Source organism: Vulpes lagopus, chromosome 1 (genome assembly GCF_018345385.1).
Source record: "Vulpes lagopus strain Blue_001 chromosome 1, ASM1834538v1, whole genome shotgun sequence".
Taxonomy (NCBI): Eukaryota; Metazoa; Chordata; class Mammalia; order Carnivora; family Canidae; genus Vulpes; species Vulpes lagopus.
This window is the reverse complement of record NC_054824.1, coordinates 8,297,583-8,312,055: the sequence shown is the minus strand read 5'-3', so window position 1 is coordinate 8,312,055 and position 14,473 is coordinate 8,297,583. Positions and strand designations below refer to the sequence as shown.

General features: G+C 46.5%; 1 protein-coding gene across 1 annotated transcript in view; it reads left to right on the top strand.

Moving 5' to 3' along the window:
• The first annotated feature begins 1,369 nt into the window (after positions 1-1,369).
• The window catches only part of LOC121484539 (sine oculis binding protein homolog), a 163,830-nt gene continuing 150,726 nt past the window's right edge, over positions 1,370-14,473 (top strand). The window contains exon 1 of the mRNA XM_041743938.1: positions 1,370-1,602. Within this exon, the coding sequence (XP_041599872.1) occupies positions 1,507-1,602 (96 nt within the window). The 5' untranslated portion in view covers positions 1,370-1,506. The remainder of the gene's footprint in view (positions 1,603-14,473) is intronic.

Sequence of the window (14,473 nt, the reverse complement as noted above, 5' to 3'; positions counted from 1 at the left end):
ACACACACTCCCAACCGCTCACGCCGGCCACGCGCGCAGGGCGAGCTCGGCCCCAGGCGTGCACCGTCGGGGCCGGGATGGGGTGGGGGTGGGGGTGGGGGTGGGGGTGGGGGTGGGGGTGGGCGCGGGCAAGTCGCCGGCGGGGCGGGGACCGACCCCCTCCGCGGGACCCCGCGCTCGCAGCAGCACCCGACGCTCCGGAGGTTACACCCGGGGCACTGGGGCAAGGGTGCGCGCGGGGTCACAGGGTAAAGCTGCTACTTTGCAGTGAGACACGTGTGCGTGCGTGTGTGTGTGCGCGTGTAGGGGAGAAGGAACTGGAGGCACAGGAAAGGAGAAAGAACAGGGGGCCGAGGGCCGGGGTGTCCTGCTTCTAAGTGGTTCGCGGAGGGGCGAGAGCAGGGGTGGCCGCGCCGCGCTGGGGACCGCAGGGACCTCCCCAGGGCGCCCCGCCCCACGCGCCCCGAGGTGCCCCCGAGGGGAGCGCCACCCTGACCCTGCAGCCCCGCGGGACGTCGGGCTGCGGGCTCCTTCCCCCGACCCCGGGCTCCGCGACCTGGGGCCCCCGCGCCCTCGCACCGCCCCTCCTCCTCCCCCGCCCCGCGGCAGCAGCGGCTGCTAGGACGGGCCCGGCCAGCTGCAGACCCTCGGGGCGCCGGGGAGGGGCGGGGGTCCCGGCGCCCGGGGTGGCCGCGGCCAGGCCCCGCCGCGGAGGAGCGCGCGCCGGCGAGCAGCCCCCGGGGCCGCGCAGCATCCGCGCGCCAGTGACGGGGAAGCCACGCCCGCCCGGGAGCGGGGGCCGGCCCGCCCCCCGCCCCCTCCCCGCCCCTGCTCGCCTCCTCCCGCGCCGGCCCCCGGCCCGCCCCCGGCTCGGCTCGGCTCGGCTCGGCTCGCGGGAGGCGCAGGGCGCCGGGGCTGGCGCGCTCTCCGGGGCGCAGCGCACACAGCTCGGCGCACGCACGCCCGAGCGGCTCTCCCGCGCCCGGCCTCGCCCTCGCCCTCGCCCATGCGGACGGACAGAGCGACGGAAGATGGCTGACGACTCCACGGGGCACCGAGGATGCAGCCCGGCGGCGGCGGCGGCGGGAGCGGCAGCGGCAGCGGCGGCGGCAGCGGCAGCGGCGGCGGCGGCGGCGGCGGCGGCGGCGGCGGCGGGAGCAGGAGCGGCGGCGGCGGCGGCATCCCCGAGCCTCCTCGAGCTCGAGCGACCCTTCCCGGTGACGGCCACTGACGCCCTCCGCCGCTAGAAGACTCCCCGCTTCCCCGGCGCCCGCCCCCCGCCCCCCGGGCCGCGGCCGCAGCCGCCGCCGCAGCCGCCGCCGCAGCCCCAGCCCCAGCCCCGCTCCCCGCGCCGGCGTTGCCTCCATCAGCACCACCTCCGCCGCCGCCGCCGCCGCCTCCGCCGCCTCCGCCTCCGCCGCCGCCGCCGCCGCCGCCGCCGCCACCGCCACCACCGCCGGCGGCGGCAGCAGCCATTTCATCTCCGCCGGAGCCAGACACAAAAACATGGCAGAGATGGAGAAAGAAGGGAGACCCCCGGAAAATAAAAGGAGCAGGAAGCCGGCTCACCCGGTGAAGAGGGAGATCAACGAGGAGATGAAGGTGCGTGCGGGCTCCGGGGCCGGGCGCCGCGCTCCTCCCCGCGCGCTCCGGGCTGGGGAGGGGACGGGAGCGCCTGTCCGTGCCCGTAGGACGCCCGAAAGCCTCGGCTCCCCTCCAGGTGCGAACGAGGCCCGCCCGCGGGCTGCATCCCCGGGATCTGCCTGCGTCCGGCGCGATGGGTGGGGGCGGGGGCGGGGGCTGGCACCGGCGCGTCCCGGCGGGAGGGCGCGGGGCCCGGGGGGCGGCAGGACGCGGCGGAGGGGCTCTCCCAGGCGGCGGGGGTGGGCGCCCTCGGGGAGCCGCGCCGCGCGGGCGCCCTCGGGGAGCCGCGCCGCGCGGGCGCCTCCAAAGTTGGGGAGCGGCGGCGCTTGGAGCCCCGGGAGCGCTCGGTGCCACCTTCCCGCGCGCCCCGGGTGCCGGCGGCGGGGTCGGGGGCTCGGGGGCTCGGGCACCGCGGCCGCGGCCGCTCCTCGCGCTCGCTGCCGCCGCCTCCCGCCTCCCGCCCCCCGCCCGCGTCCGCGCGCTCCGCTCCGCTCCGCTCCGCTCCCGGGGCGCGCAGCCCGGGGCCAGCCCGGCCGGACCGAGGGGCGGCCCTGCGGAGCGCCTGCCCATTGTTCGGGGAGGCCGGCCCGGAGTCCCGGCGGCCAGGCCAGCGGTGCCCCGAGGTGGCGCGCGCGGCAGCCCCGCGCTCCAGCTGTTGGCGTCGGGGGCGATTGCACAAGAGCAGCGCTCGGCTCCGGACACCCCCTCCCTACCCCCCCCCCCCCCCCACTTATTTTCCATGAAGTTGAAGCTCTTGCCTGGCGAGGATTTTATTCTGTGTTGATGTCCACGAGTCTCCCTGGATGTAACACACACACACACACCACCCAAACCAACGATCATGGATTTTTTCCTTTTGTGAATTACAAGCAAGTAGCAGTTTTCAAGGTGGGGGGGGGGAGGACTTCAGTTTTTCATTCAGCAGCCGTCCTGGTGTGTCCCCCCCCGCCCCCCACCTTCCGCACAGAATCCTTAACCCTGCCAACTAGACTTGGTCAGCTTGGCAAAGTTTGTGTTTAAAAGACGCACTGGATGAAGATGGCATGCGAGTGAATCGAATTTATTGCGTTTTGACGCTTTCTGGTTCAGGACGAGCATCTTCTGGGCGAGTGCCTTGTGTGAGAACCCCTGTTTAGAAAGGGGCACATGGGTCATACTTGCTGTGTAAGTGAGTGCCGCCTAGGTGCATCTGTTTGGCTTCCCTTTCCCCCAGAAAATGTCTGTGGCGTTTGGAGATTATATAGAGTTTTTATTTCTGGGTGAGGAACTTAGTGCCTGAAAGCATGAGGTGGTGCAGCACCCGTCCGAGGGGAGCTAAGGGAGATTTGCCTTGGAAATCAGTGCCATTCCTTGTGATGGAAACCACGATTGAATTCAATAATCGTTTTTTAAAAAGAGAGACCAGTGGGAGTTGTTGTTGTCTTACAATGGGGGTGGAATTCGAGCAGTCTACGATAACCGTTCTTTCTCACTTACCCTTCCCTCCTGTCCTGCGTTTCCAGATTACTTTTCCATTTCATTTCAAATTGGGGGTGGAGAGAGAGGAGAGAAGTGAAGCCACTAGGAAATCACGGTGTGCACTGGCCCTTTAAAGCGCTGCCTAATGTGATCTATATGGATGGCAGCTTTTAAGTTTCATAGGTTCTAGAATTACAAATTAGCTAATTTTAATCAAAACATGTGAAATGTTATCCCGGCTGGATATAAAGGCTGACTGTGCTCAATGCTTGGGGCTCGCGTTGTTGACTTTGGCTGCGGGCGCACTCCGTGGTTTGGGAGATAGTTGTCCTTCTACAGTATAACAGATGTTTGTCTGAACTGGTGAGGAAGAAACAAAAACAACATTGTGTGAAGGGGAAAAATTACACAATTTTTAGCCAGTGCTGCAGGACTAAGTATGGAATTAACCTTCGCGCACAGAATTTCCTCTTTTTTAAAATGTTATTTTTCTTCCAAATCACCACCTACCATTTGAAGTTTTAGCCCTCATCGTTTCTGTGCAGAGTGTAGCGTTAAAAAAGAAGTTGTGCGCAGCAAATAATTCGGTTGCCTGGAGGACTGGGATTTTCTGTCTGGTTTGGACCAACGTACGAGAGATCCCGGCGGAAATCTTCAGACATGTCAGTGCACACCATGCCAATATGCATGAATTCCCTCTACTAGAGGAATTGTTCTGTAGATATTCCTCTGATGTAATAGCACCCAAAGTCCTCATCTGAAAAGTAATTTCTCAAAGTCAAACGGTCGGAAGGGTCATTTTGAACTCATTAATATTTTTCGGGTTTTAATATTAATAACCACATCAGTAAACCCCTCCTCGAGCCTCATTGTGTTAGTACTCCTCCTCGTCCCCGAACCTGAAGCGTAGAGTGACATAACAAGTTGGTTGCCCTGTATTAAAATATGTGCAACAAAATGTCACCGAGAACACAATGTGGCCTTGTGCAGCTTCATATCGGTGCCGCTGGAGCTGCCTGGCTGTGTTTGCCTTCATCTGAACGGCTTTCATCTGGACCAGTGTAAACTAAACCCTGGTAAGTAATCACTGCCCGGCAGAAAGAAAGGAATGTATACAGCTAGCACGGCCTAAGCTGTAAAAACGGAAACCTGAACCCCCACCGAGGATCACATATCAAGGCTTGAAGGTAGGGGAAATGAAAGGGGGAAAGAGGAGAGAGCGAATGGAAAAGTCAGCCTGGGAAGTGGAGAATCAGGAGGAGGCCCCCCTAAGGGAGATTTGGCTCAGGGATTAGGGAATTTTATCATGGTGTACAGTGACCTACTCAGGTTTCAACACTGGTTGGATCAAGTTGCTTCTCTGTGAGCTGAAAGAAAAAGGACTGGTGTGTATGTGATTTTTTTTTTTTTCCCCTTCGGGTAATAGAAAGGACATTGGTACAAGTGTCTATTTTAAGTACAGCAAATGCAGGGCACTGAGAATGAGCAACAGAATCACCTCATCATGAGGCTTTCTCCAAGATCTCCTGATTGAGATACTTACATATTTATTTAAAAACGGCTGGAGAAGACAAACTGGCTGAGGTTTAGCTGACACCAGTAATGGCATTGGAGATTGTCTTCATGTGGCTGCGAGCTAATGTTGGTGGCTGTTTCACTAGATCAGATATTGAGTTACATTTTCGTTATCACTGGTTTAATGTGCATGGCAGTTGTAACAAATTTAAATTTGATACAATATAATTTTGTGTGTGAAAAGTACATGACTTGGCATAGCTTGCTTATAGTGTAGTGAAAATATCTTCAAGTACAGATGCTTGTCTCATTACGACCTTTACAATGTTTCCTTATCTTTCCTTTTCTTCTTCCTCGCTTCATCCTGGTTTTTCTTGATTAAAGAGCCTTGTTACTTTGCTGTATTTACAATAAGTATGCATTATTTAATTGGTGACCGGTAGAGACGGTTTAAAAAAAAAATTAGATGGTGAGGCAATTTACATTTTGACTATTTTTGGTTTCTAAAGTGAATACTGTGATTGTATCTAATGAAGACATATTAGTCTTCAGCATACCGTTAGCTAATATGTATCATAATAAGTGGATCTTAGGAGGGACTCGGAACGTATAGAAGGGCTAATTCATTTCAGGAGTTCATCTAGAGCATGGCAGATATAATATAAAAACTAGTTTGTACTATAGAGTGCATAAATGCAAATATGTGTTATGTGTAAATATAGTTGTACCTAAGGGTATGTATTTCTGCACACATAGACCTTAGTGAATATGATTAGTGGCTACCAAAGAGTAATGCAACTCAAAAAGCCTACACTATGAGTAGAGATAATGAGTCAGATTTTTATCTCTGAAAGTGCTTTAACAAAACCAGTGTGATTAGATCAAGCACTCTGCCCTGGAAACTTTCCTAAACAAACCATAATTAATGCATTTACAATGTTACCTCTTTATCAATTGTTAAACTACAGGATAATCCATGTTAAATGTCTTAGGGTCTCCTTCACTGAAGAACTTTTCTGTCTATAAATATTCCCAGTAAGTAATTTGTACCTAAAATTATGCTTCAGTCCTGATGCCTAGAGTTAGAGTCACGCACATCTGTTAGAGTTTAGTAGTAAACTCACCACAAGATTTGCTAATTTGGTTTCTGATGGTCTCCATTTGGCATTGAAAATGACCTGTGTCAACTGCATAGACAATAAAACAAGTTGCAGAGCCAAGCTGGTGAGTGCAGTGAGATAAATAGGTTTCCATTAAGAAAAAAAGAGAGAGAGAGAGAGAGAGAGAGAGAGAGAGAGAAATCACAGCCTGGAAAAGTCAGCATGTTCAAGGTTGAAATCAGCTCATTCCTAAAACAGGTATATTTTAGGTTTTGCTCTGAAACTCCATCCTGATGTCAGACACAGTTAAATCTCAGGAACCTAGAAGGTGGGCTCAGGATATAATTCACAAATTATGTCAGACCTCTCTGCCAAGTGGTGGCCTCAGGTGTGCCACGTGGCAGGGCTGGGGACTACTGTCAGCTGGGACATGGTCCTTACTCCTTGGAAGCTGGGATAGGGTATTCCTGGGCCCACCAGCTCTGTCCTCCACGTTGCTCTCCGTTGTCCTGCTCCAGGGCTCCAGTCCAAACCCATTAAGAGATAGTGGGGGCGGGGGGCATGGAGAGCTATGAATTCTGCTCAGTTCAAACCAGGGTTTTCTGAAAAGAGTCTCTTTCTCCGTCCGGGAACCTGTGAGTGCGACAGAGCAAGATTCTCCAAGCCTTATACAACTCGCAGGTTCCAGAGACGAGGAAATGGAAAGGAACCACTCCACTTCCTCCTGAATCTGAAATAAACATTTGAACTAGAAGAAAATGAGTCTGACAGACTCATTCCCTTCTGCGTTTCCTGCCTCTGTGCTTGCCAAGCACTGCTCTGGGAAGCCAAGCCCTACTCTCCTTGTGTGAAAGACAGACTCATAGAAACCAAGAGGTAACAGAGTTTTTAAAGGAAAGTCAAAAACGGCCTCAAAAAAAGGGGCAAATATCAGTGAGCACAAGTGATTGTCTGAAAAAAGGAGAGTTGTAGGGAGAGCTAGTGTCATTTTAAGGTGACCATACTTTTTGTACCTTCTAGGTAAGTGTCTTTTTCATTAAGAGTCTTTACGTGTCTGTCTCTCTTTAAAAAAATAAAAAAAATTATTAGAAGTAGTAGAGAGCAGAACATTTAAAAAGCTCTGAAGTCTCAGACTTCCTCTTGTGGAATGGGAAGTCAGCCACACTTACACTCTCCAGCTAATAAGATTATTGAATATTTTCCTAAAAGAGAAGGGATAGTACTGGGTAGGATGAGAGAAAAAAAGTACTTTGTTTTTGATGGTGCCAGTTGAAACATGTAAACAGACGTGAAAGAATGTGGTGAGTGAGATTTGCTGAATGTATATTTTAGGATCTGTAGACTGATAGGTATTAGTATCTCTTATATAACCAAAGGGTTGTGGAACTCTGTCCTGTTTTAAGGCCAGTGGCTTTGGCAGGGACAGAAAAACAATGTAACAAGTCCTGGTGATTTTTAGGGCAGTTCTGCAGCTGTGATTGGACACAGCTGCACATAGCTGCACACCTGCCTCGCTTGCCACAATGTTAGCCTCAGGGCTGGAATCCACAATTTCACAGCATTTGTTTGACCTTCTTTAGGACGTTTGATGTCCTGGCCACAGATTAATATGTGGGGACATAATTGTCTGCTCTATGTCACAATAAGACAATAAAGCAACATAGGTTTTATATGTGGAAACACACAATTTTGGTTCCATATGCCAGTTAGACAGCCATCCCGTTTAGAATATATCAATGAGAGAACAAACAAGACTTTCTCCTCAGGCCTGCTCCAGGCCAGAGCTGGATTTTAGCGTTACGATGGGCCTTCTGCCCTTACGACTGCGTAGTAATCATGGTGTTGTGGCCGAGAACAATGCTGCAAAATGATCCAAATGGAGTGCAGTGTCCATCTCTAAAAGATTTCAAGCTAAAAGGCTGTAATTCAGGTAAAAACATCGGGGCTCCATGGGTACTCTTGTACAAATCTAGCTGCTCTTATCATTCCATGCATGTGGATAGCCTTCTAATGGGTCATCTCTGGGGTGTGGCTCGTCCTTAGGATACCATCTGGTCAGTGGGATCGTGAATGTGGAAATACTTTGTAATCTGTAAAAAGCTCTTACAGTATTTCTTTTGCACTATTTCAGTTTTGCCTTCTGACCTTCCTTCGGAACTCTAGACTCATAGGGTCTGTGTTAAGACAGATGACTTAGCCTCAACCTTAGGCCAGATGTGAGGATAGAGCTAGAAATTGACTTCTAATCAAGTTCGGCAAAAGAAACCACCTCTTTTCTGCAGATTGCTCTCTCACCCCCTTTTAAAATCTCAATTAGCGAATTTGTGGCCGCTTAATAGAAATCTACCTCGGAACACATGGAGGTGAAAAGGGAGGTAAAATATTTCCCAAAAATAACCATCAATCTATCGTTCATAATCTTTTTTTTTTTTTTTTTTTTAATTTTTTTTTTTTTAATTTATTTATTTATGATAGTCACAGAGGGAGAGAGAGAGGCAGAGACACAGGCAGAGGGAGAAGCGGGCTCCATGCACCGGGAGCCCGATGTGGGATTTGATCCCGGGTCTCCAGGATCGCGCCCTGGGCCAAAGGCAGGCGCCAAACCGCTGCGCCACCCAGGGATCCCCTATCGTTCATAATCTTAACCAGCAGAGATACCAGCATTTTTTTTTGATAAATTGTTTAGGATTGGGGGTTTCCTTTTCCTTTGAAAGTATTTCTCATAGGCTTCACTTTCATGGACAATGTGTCAGAATGTTTTGAAGTTAAGTCATGTAACTGGCAGATCCTTTTTATTGTCGTTAGGATTGTGAATGTGGCTGACATGATTGTCTTTAAGAAGACTATGTGTTAATTAATTTCTAATTAAAATGATTTTTTAATTTTTATAAGGATACGTGGACACAATAGAAGTGGTTGAGGAAGCAATACAAATAAGCTAAAAGAAAAACAAAGCCTATAATTTTCCCACCCAGACACAGTTACTATCAACATTTTGATATATGTCTTTTAATGCCCTTTTCTACGTGTCATATATAGTTTTTTAAAAACAAAAATGGTCTTCTAATATACTAACCTTCCTTTAAAAACTTAATATATTGTTAATAGCTTTTCATGGCAGTAAAAATTTATCTACAGTATATATTTTAGTGGCAAAATAGTATTCCATTTTAGTCACTCCCTGACTAAACTGTAATTTATTTAACCAGATCTCTATTGTTTGGCATATAGTTTGTTTCTAAGAAAAAAACACCAAGATAAACATTCCTGAACATGCATATTTTTGCACACATTTCCTTAGAATAGTTCCTTCAGTGCTGAGAAATAAAATCGCTGAATCAAAGGGTATGTACATTTTCAAAGACTTTTACTGCATGCAGTCAAATAACCTTTTCTAAAATTTGTATTAAATTTCCAATACTAGGAGACTGCTTATTAACACTGGATATTACAGTTCTTTTAACTTGTACATATTTATTACGAGAATCAGTTTCCCTGAAATTTGTTTGATCATTTCTCTGTATTCACGCGCTTAAAAAATATTTGCGAACCAAATGTACTAGCACAATGAGTATATTCCAAGTGCTAGGCATTGTCCTAGGTGAGGCATGGGGGAAATAAAAGGTTTCTGCCCTCAGGTACCTTAAGGTATATTTGGGAAGGCAACAATACCAAAACCAGGACTTGGAGTGAAAATTGGAATTATGATTGTGGGGCAAGAGAGTACAGGGCTTTTCCCGCATTTGAATGAATGATTGGGAGCTCTCTGAAAAACTTTCTGCTCTCTTGGTTAGGATACAAAGTTGAAAACATGTCATCATTCAGTTTTACGAGGACTGGTAAAGAAATCAGTGATACTGACTTATATTTTAATCTACCTATGTTTTAAAGATTTATTTATGAATTTATTTTTTAAAGATTTTATTTATTTATTCATAGGAGACAGAGAGGCAGAGACATAGGCAGAGGGAGAAGCAGGCTCCCTATGGGGAGCTCGATGCAGGACTCAATCCCAGGGCCCCGGGATCACACCCTGAGCTGAAGGCAGATGCTCAACCACTGAGCCACCCAGGCTTCCCTAAAGATTTATTTATTGATTTGAGACCGGGGGGGGGGGGGGCCGGGGGGGGTTGGCAATGAGCACAAGTGTTTGGTGGAGAGGCAGAAGGAGAGAGAAAGAGAATCCTAAACCAACTCTGCACTGAGCATGACTGGGGGTTCAATACCATCATGACTCCTGCAGAGACCAGGAGTCGGACGCTTAACTGTGCCACCCAGGCGCCCTGGTACCTACCTATATTTTAAAATCTGTTTGGTGTTTCCACAATAAAATCATTAGTCCTTTTTGAAGACTTTGAAGTGCTTGCATTTCAGAAGTATTGTGAGAATTTGTAATTATTGCAATTTTCCAAGTGTCTTGAAATCAACTCTTTTTTTACCAGTAAAATGCTCAATGAAAAATCATTTAGACTGAACTTTGACATTTGTATAGTACCTCCATGCAAATAAGGAGAGAATCTAATGAATGTCCTGGGAATTAAGTTTCAATAAAAATAAGTTTTGCCAATATCAAAAGAACTCAGAAGGAATGGGGAAATTGTAAAATTTCCAGCCTTTCCATCATCTTTCTGTGACCTATTTTTTTTTTTTTTTAATTCTAGGAAGAGCTCATGCTTTCAAACTGAATGTTAGGAATGTCTTTTTTCCTTAGGAGCCCTGGAAGTGAGAGAGAGGGATTGGAGAGGGCAAGGAAGAAGTATAGGGGTAGATATTAAAGGTACAAAGCCATTAGGGGCTTCTGGGTGGCTCAGTCAGATTAGCGTCTGACTCTTGAGTTTGGCTCAGGTCAGGATCTCAGGGTTGTGAGATGGAGCCCCCCATGTCAGCTCCCTGCTCCATGAGGTGTCTGCTTCTCTCCCTCTGCCCCTCCTCCTGCTAATGCAACCTCTCTAAAGAAGTAAATAAAATAAAATCTTAAGTAAAAGTACAAAGCAGTAGAATCAGATGCAATGCCTCAAAAATTATAAAATGAGAAGATTACATTTTAACAGTGAATTTTGAACATCGCCTCCCCAACAGTACAAATAATTAAGCGGAATGGAGGCGAGTGATCAAATCCAAGAGCAAGTAAACTGAAGTTTTAACATAGGTAGATAGAGACCCTAGTGGAAAAGCTCTTTATATGTGAGGTTGACATCCTGTGTAGTATGATTTCTTTGCAACTCTTTGGTTGCCACAATAATGTAGTTTCTTTGAAATTGCTGACACATTGGTGGAATTGATTATAGAAAGAGCACTGGTACAAGAATCAGAAGATCAGTGTTTTTCTTCTGACTTTATTGGGTGATGTCTCATGCCTGTCATTTACCTTCTGGATGCTCTCATTTTCTGTTGTAAAATGAGGGTATCATATAGGTTCACCAGAAGTTTATTGTGGAAATCGAATACCCAACTTACAGGGTTATTGAAAGGAAGAAGAGAGTTAAAGGATGTGGAAACACTGTAAAGTGCTGTAAGAGTGTTAGACATTATCATTATAATTATAGTGACCTATTTTCCAAACCCAAATTGGACCACATGGTATGAGAGAGAATTTTTGTGCCACTTCCAAGGGTGAGAGGCAGTCTGCAAAATGCGATTCAGATGCCAGAATATGGAAATTTCTGGCACAATTTTGATGGTTTATGGGAGCAATGATAAAATATTTGAAATAGTAACTGTTCAGTAAAAGTTATGATGTACGGTCATGATAATAATGATCTTTCTTTGCAAGACGTACTTAATTTCTTGTGTAAGAAGTTCTTTGATTTCACAAAATCTTACTTATGGTAGGGACCTTAAGGGACTTCAGTTTCCCACCCCGTTTCTAGACATTTGCTGGGTGAAGATTTGGGGGGAAACAAATTTCACTACCTCCCTTGGTACAGTAACTTGTCTTATTATTGACCGTCTTTACCTCTAAAATCTCTGCAGTTTAACTCTTACCAGCTTTAAAAAAACATAACATACATGAGAAACTTTTGTAGGAAACAAATAATTTTTTAAAAAGATTTTATTTATTTATTCATGAGAATACACAGAGAGGAGAGAGAGAGAGAGAGAGAGAGAGAGAGAGGCAGAGACACAGGCAGAAGGAGAAGCAGGCTCCATGTGGGGAGCCTGACGTGGGATTCGATCCCGGGTCTCCAGGATCACGCCCTGGGCTGAAGGCAGGCGCTAAACCGTTGAGCCACCCAGGCTGCCCTGGAATAATTTTTTTTAATAGAAAACTCCTTTTTTAAGGGTAATAATACAAAAAAAAGGAGGGGGGGGGAACAACTGCTGGAATTTTCTACCAGAAGGATTTAAAAACCCTTATGGGTCATAAACATTAAATTCATTTCTCCTAGAATATGTTATGTTTCTTGATGATAACTGCAAAAATCTATTTCATTTCCTTTGGCTTAGTACCATAATGAGCCCATATGATATCTAGCATCAAATTCTACCTAGCAATTAAAATCTTAAATTATCTATTCCTTGGGGTTCTTCGATTTCTGAATACAGTAGTGGTGTATAAGACAGAATAGTCTATGTCTCATGCTACAGGAAACTTTTGTGTTTATCTTCTCTTTTTTTCCTATTCTCCTTTCATGAAAGATTTGAGATTTATGACTTGCAGGTTTATAAGCCTTTTGTTTTCTGCTTTTGCAGTCATATATCAAAGCTATTAAGGTGTTTATTTTTATTTTCACTGACAAGAAAGGGAATGTTTTAGAGTTTATTTTCATTGACATTTATAGTAACTTGAAAACCATGGAATAGATCAAGTTCATATTGATTGTTCCATGAAGCCTCTGAGTTTTCAGCACAAACCATAAACTAAGTGATGCAGTTAAGATGCCCCAATAATCTGAATTTGATGTTAATAATCCAGTTGAGGTTTCAGTTTTTACCCTACTGTCTGAAACTTCTGGATTCCATCCCTGACATTGCTTCGGAAAAGCTGAATGGATTTGCAGCTGGACTAAAACAAACAAATCTATATCCTTGGCTGGAAGGTTGTTCCATGAATTATGCATCTGTAGCCTTTTGTGTCACTTCAGAGGTTAGACAGAACCGGAGAGAGAGGCGCCCTGATACAAATGGTCTAGAGAGTTGGATATGGCGGCCAAGAGTTACTATGCAAAAGATTTTCTGTCTCGTTGGCACAGTTCTCTGGGAGATTGGGGCAAATAGCATATAGACCAATAGGATGGCTTGAACTTGGCTTCTAACACTGTTGGGAATTGGTGTTTTGATGTAAGGTGTAATCCTTATCCTTGGAGATTTCTGCTGCCAGACCACTGATGGAGGGCCTCAATTTGTGTGCTTAGCCACTGTCATTCTCTGGTCCAGGCGCTCAGCTTAGTGAAAAAAATCGGGTGTTAGGGGAGACTGACGCCTCATTAAGGGGATCTCTTTTGATTGAGTAGAGCAGCATTTAGCTGAGTCCTCCTCAGTGGTATTCCAGAAGTTGCTGAGCTTATTATACATATCGATCATATCATCTTTGTGCATTCATGAAAAGAATGTCTATTTAATGTGGATGTGACCAGCCATCAGAGAGAATAAATGCCTCACTAAAGCTTGATATGGCTGACTGTTGGCCTTGTGGATGGAGCACTGAATCAATCCAGCTAGATTTTTTTAAATTGCTGTACCGTCACAGATAGACCCAGTTGGAGCTCTGAGCTTAAGTGGGCACTGAGCAAAGAATCTAGCATTCTGTGGGTGGTTTGAAATGCCAGGTTTGTTTTTGTGGAGTCGGTAGTATAATATCTTTTCTTTTTTATGCAACCCCTGCTGAAATCTAAATTCGTGAAATTCAAGAGAACAGGAACTCACACGTTGAGGCCATGCACGCTCTTGGTTTAGCCTGGGTGCTTTGTTTCAGGTATATAAATTATACATCCCAGTGTAATTCGGAAATGACAGCTTCTAGGGAGAATGAGAAAAGGCTCTTTGAGCCACAGAGAAGGTTAGAATATATGATTTTTCTAGGAAGTCTAGGAAGCTCAGGATCCCTTGCCAGATAGAGATTTTTAAAAAAACAACAACGATAAATTCATCAATATTTATTAAGCCCATATTCTGTAACATAGGGCCCTTCTTTTTATTTTTTAAAAATTTCCCCCAGCTTTATTAAGATATAATTGACACATAACATTGTGTAAGTTTCTGATGTATAATGCGTTGATTTGATGTATTTATATATTGCAAAATGGTTACCAGTATAGCACTAGCTACCACCTCCATCCTGTTACGGTTACCACTTCTTTTTTGTGGTGAGAACATTTAAGATCTACTGTCTTAGTAACATTTTAGTATATGATACAATATTATTACATATAATCATCATGCTGTATCTCTTATCTCCAAACTTGTTAATCTAATAACTGGAAATTTGTACCCTTGGACTAATATCTCCCCATTTCCCTCACCCCCGAACTTCTGGTGACTACCACTCTACTCTATTTCTCAGAGATATTTTGAGGCACATGTAAGCATTAAGATTATTAATACAGCTTCAGATCCTGTTTCCAGATCTAGCAGTTGATAAGTTCACCTGATTTTAATGCCTTAAAGCTGTCCAACTATTCCCATTATTTTCACAGTTTGCTATCTATAACAACAACAATAATAATAATACCTTACATTTATATATTGATTTATAGTTCATAAAGTGTTTTCAGGTATTATCCAAAATCTGGACTGATTTTTAACCTTAAAGTTAT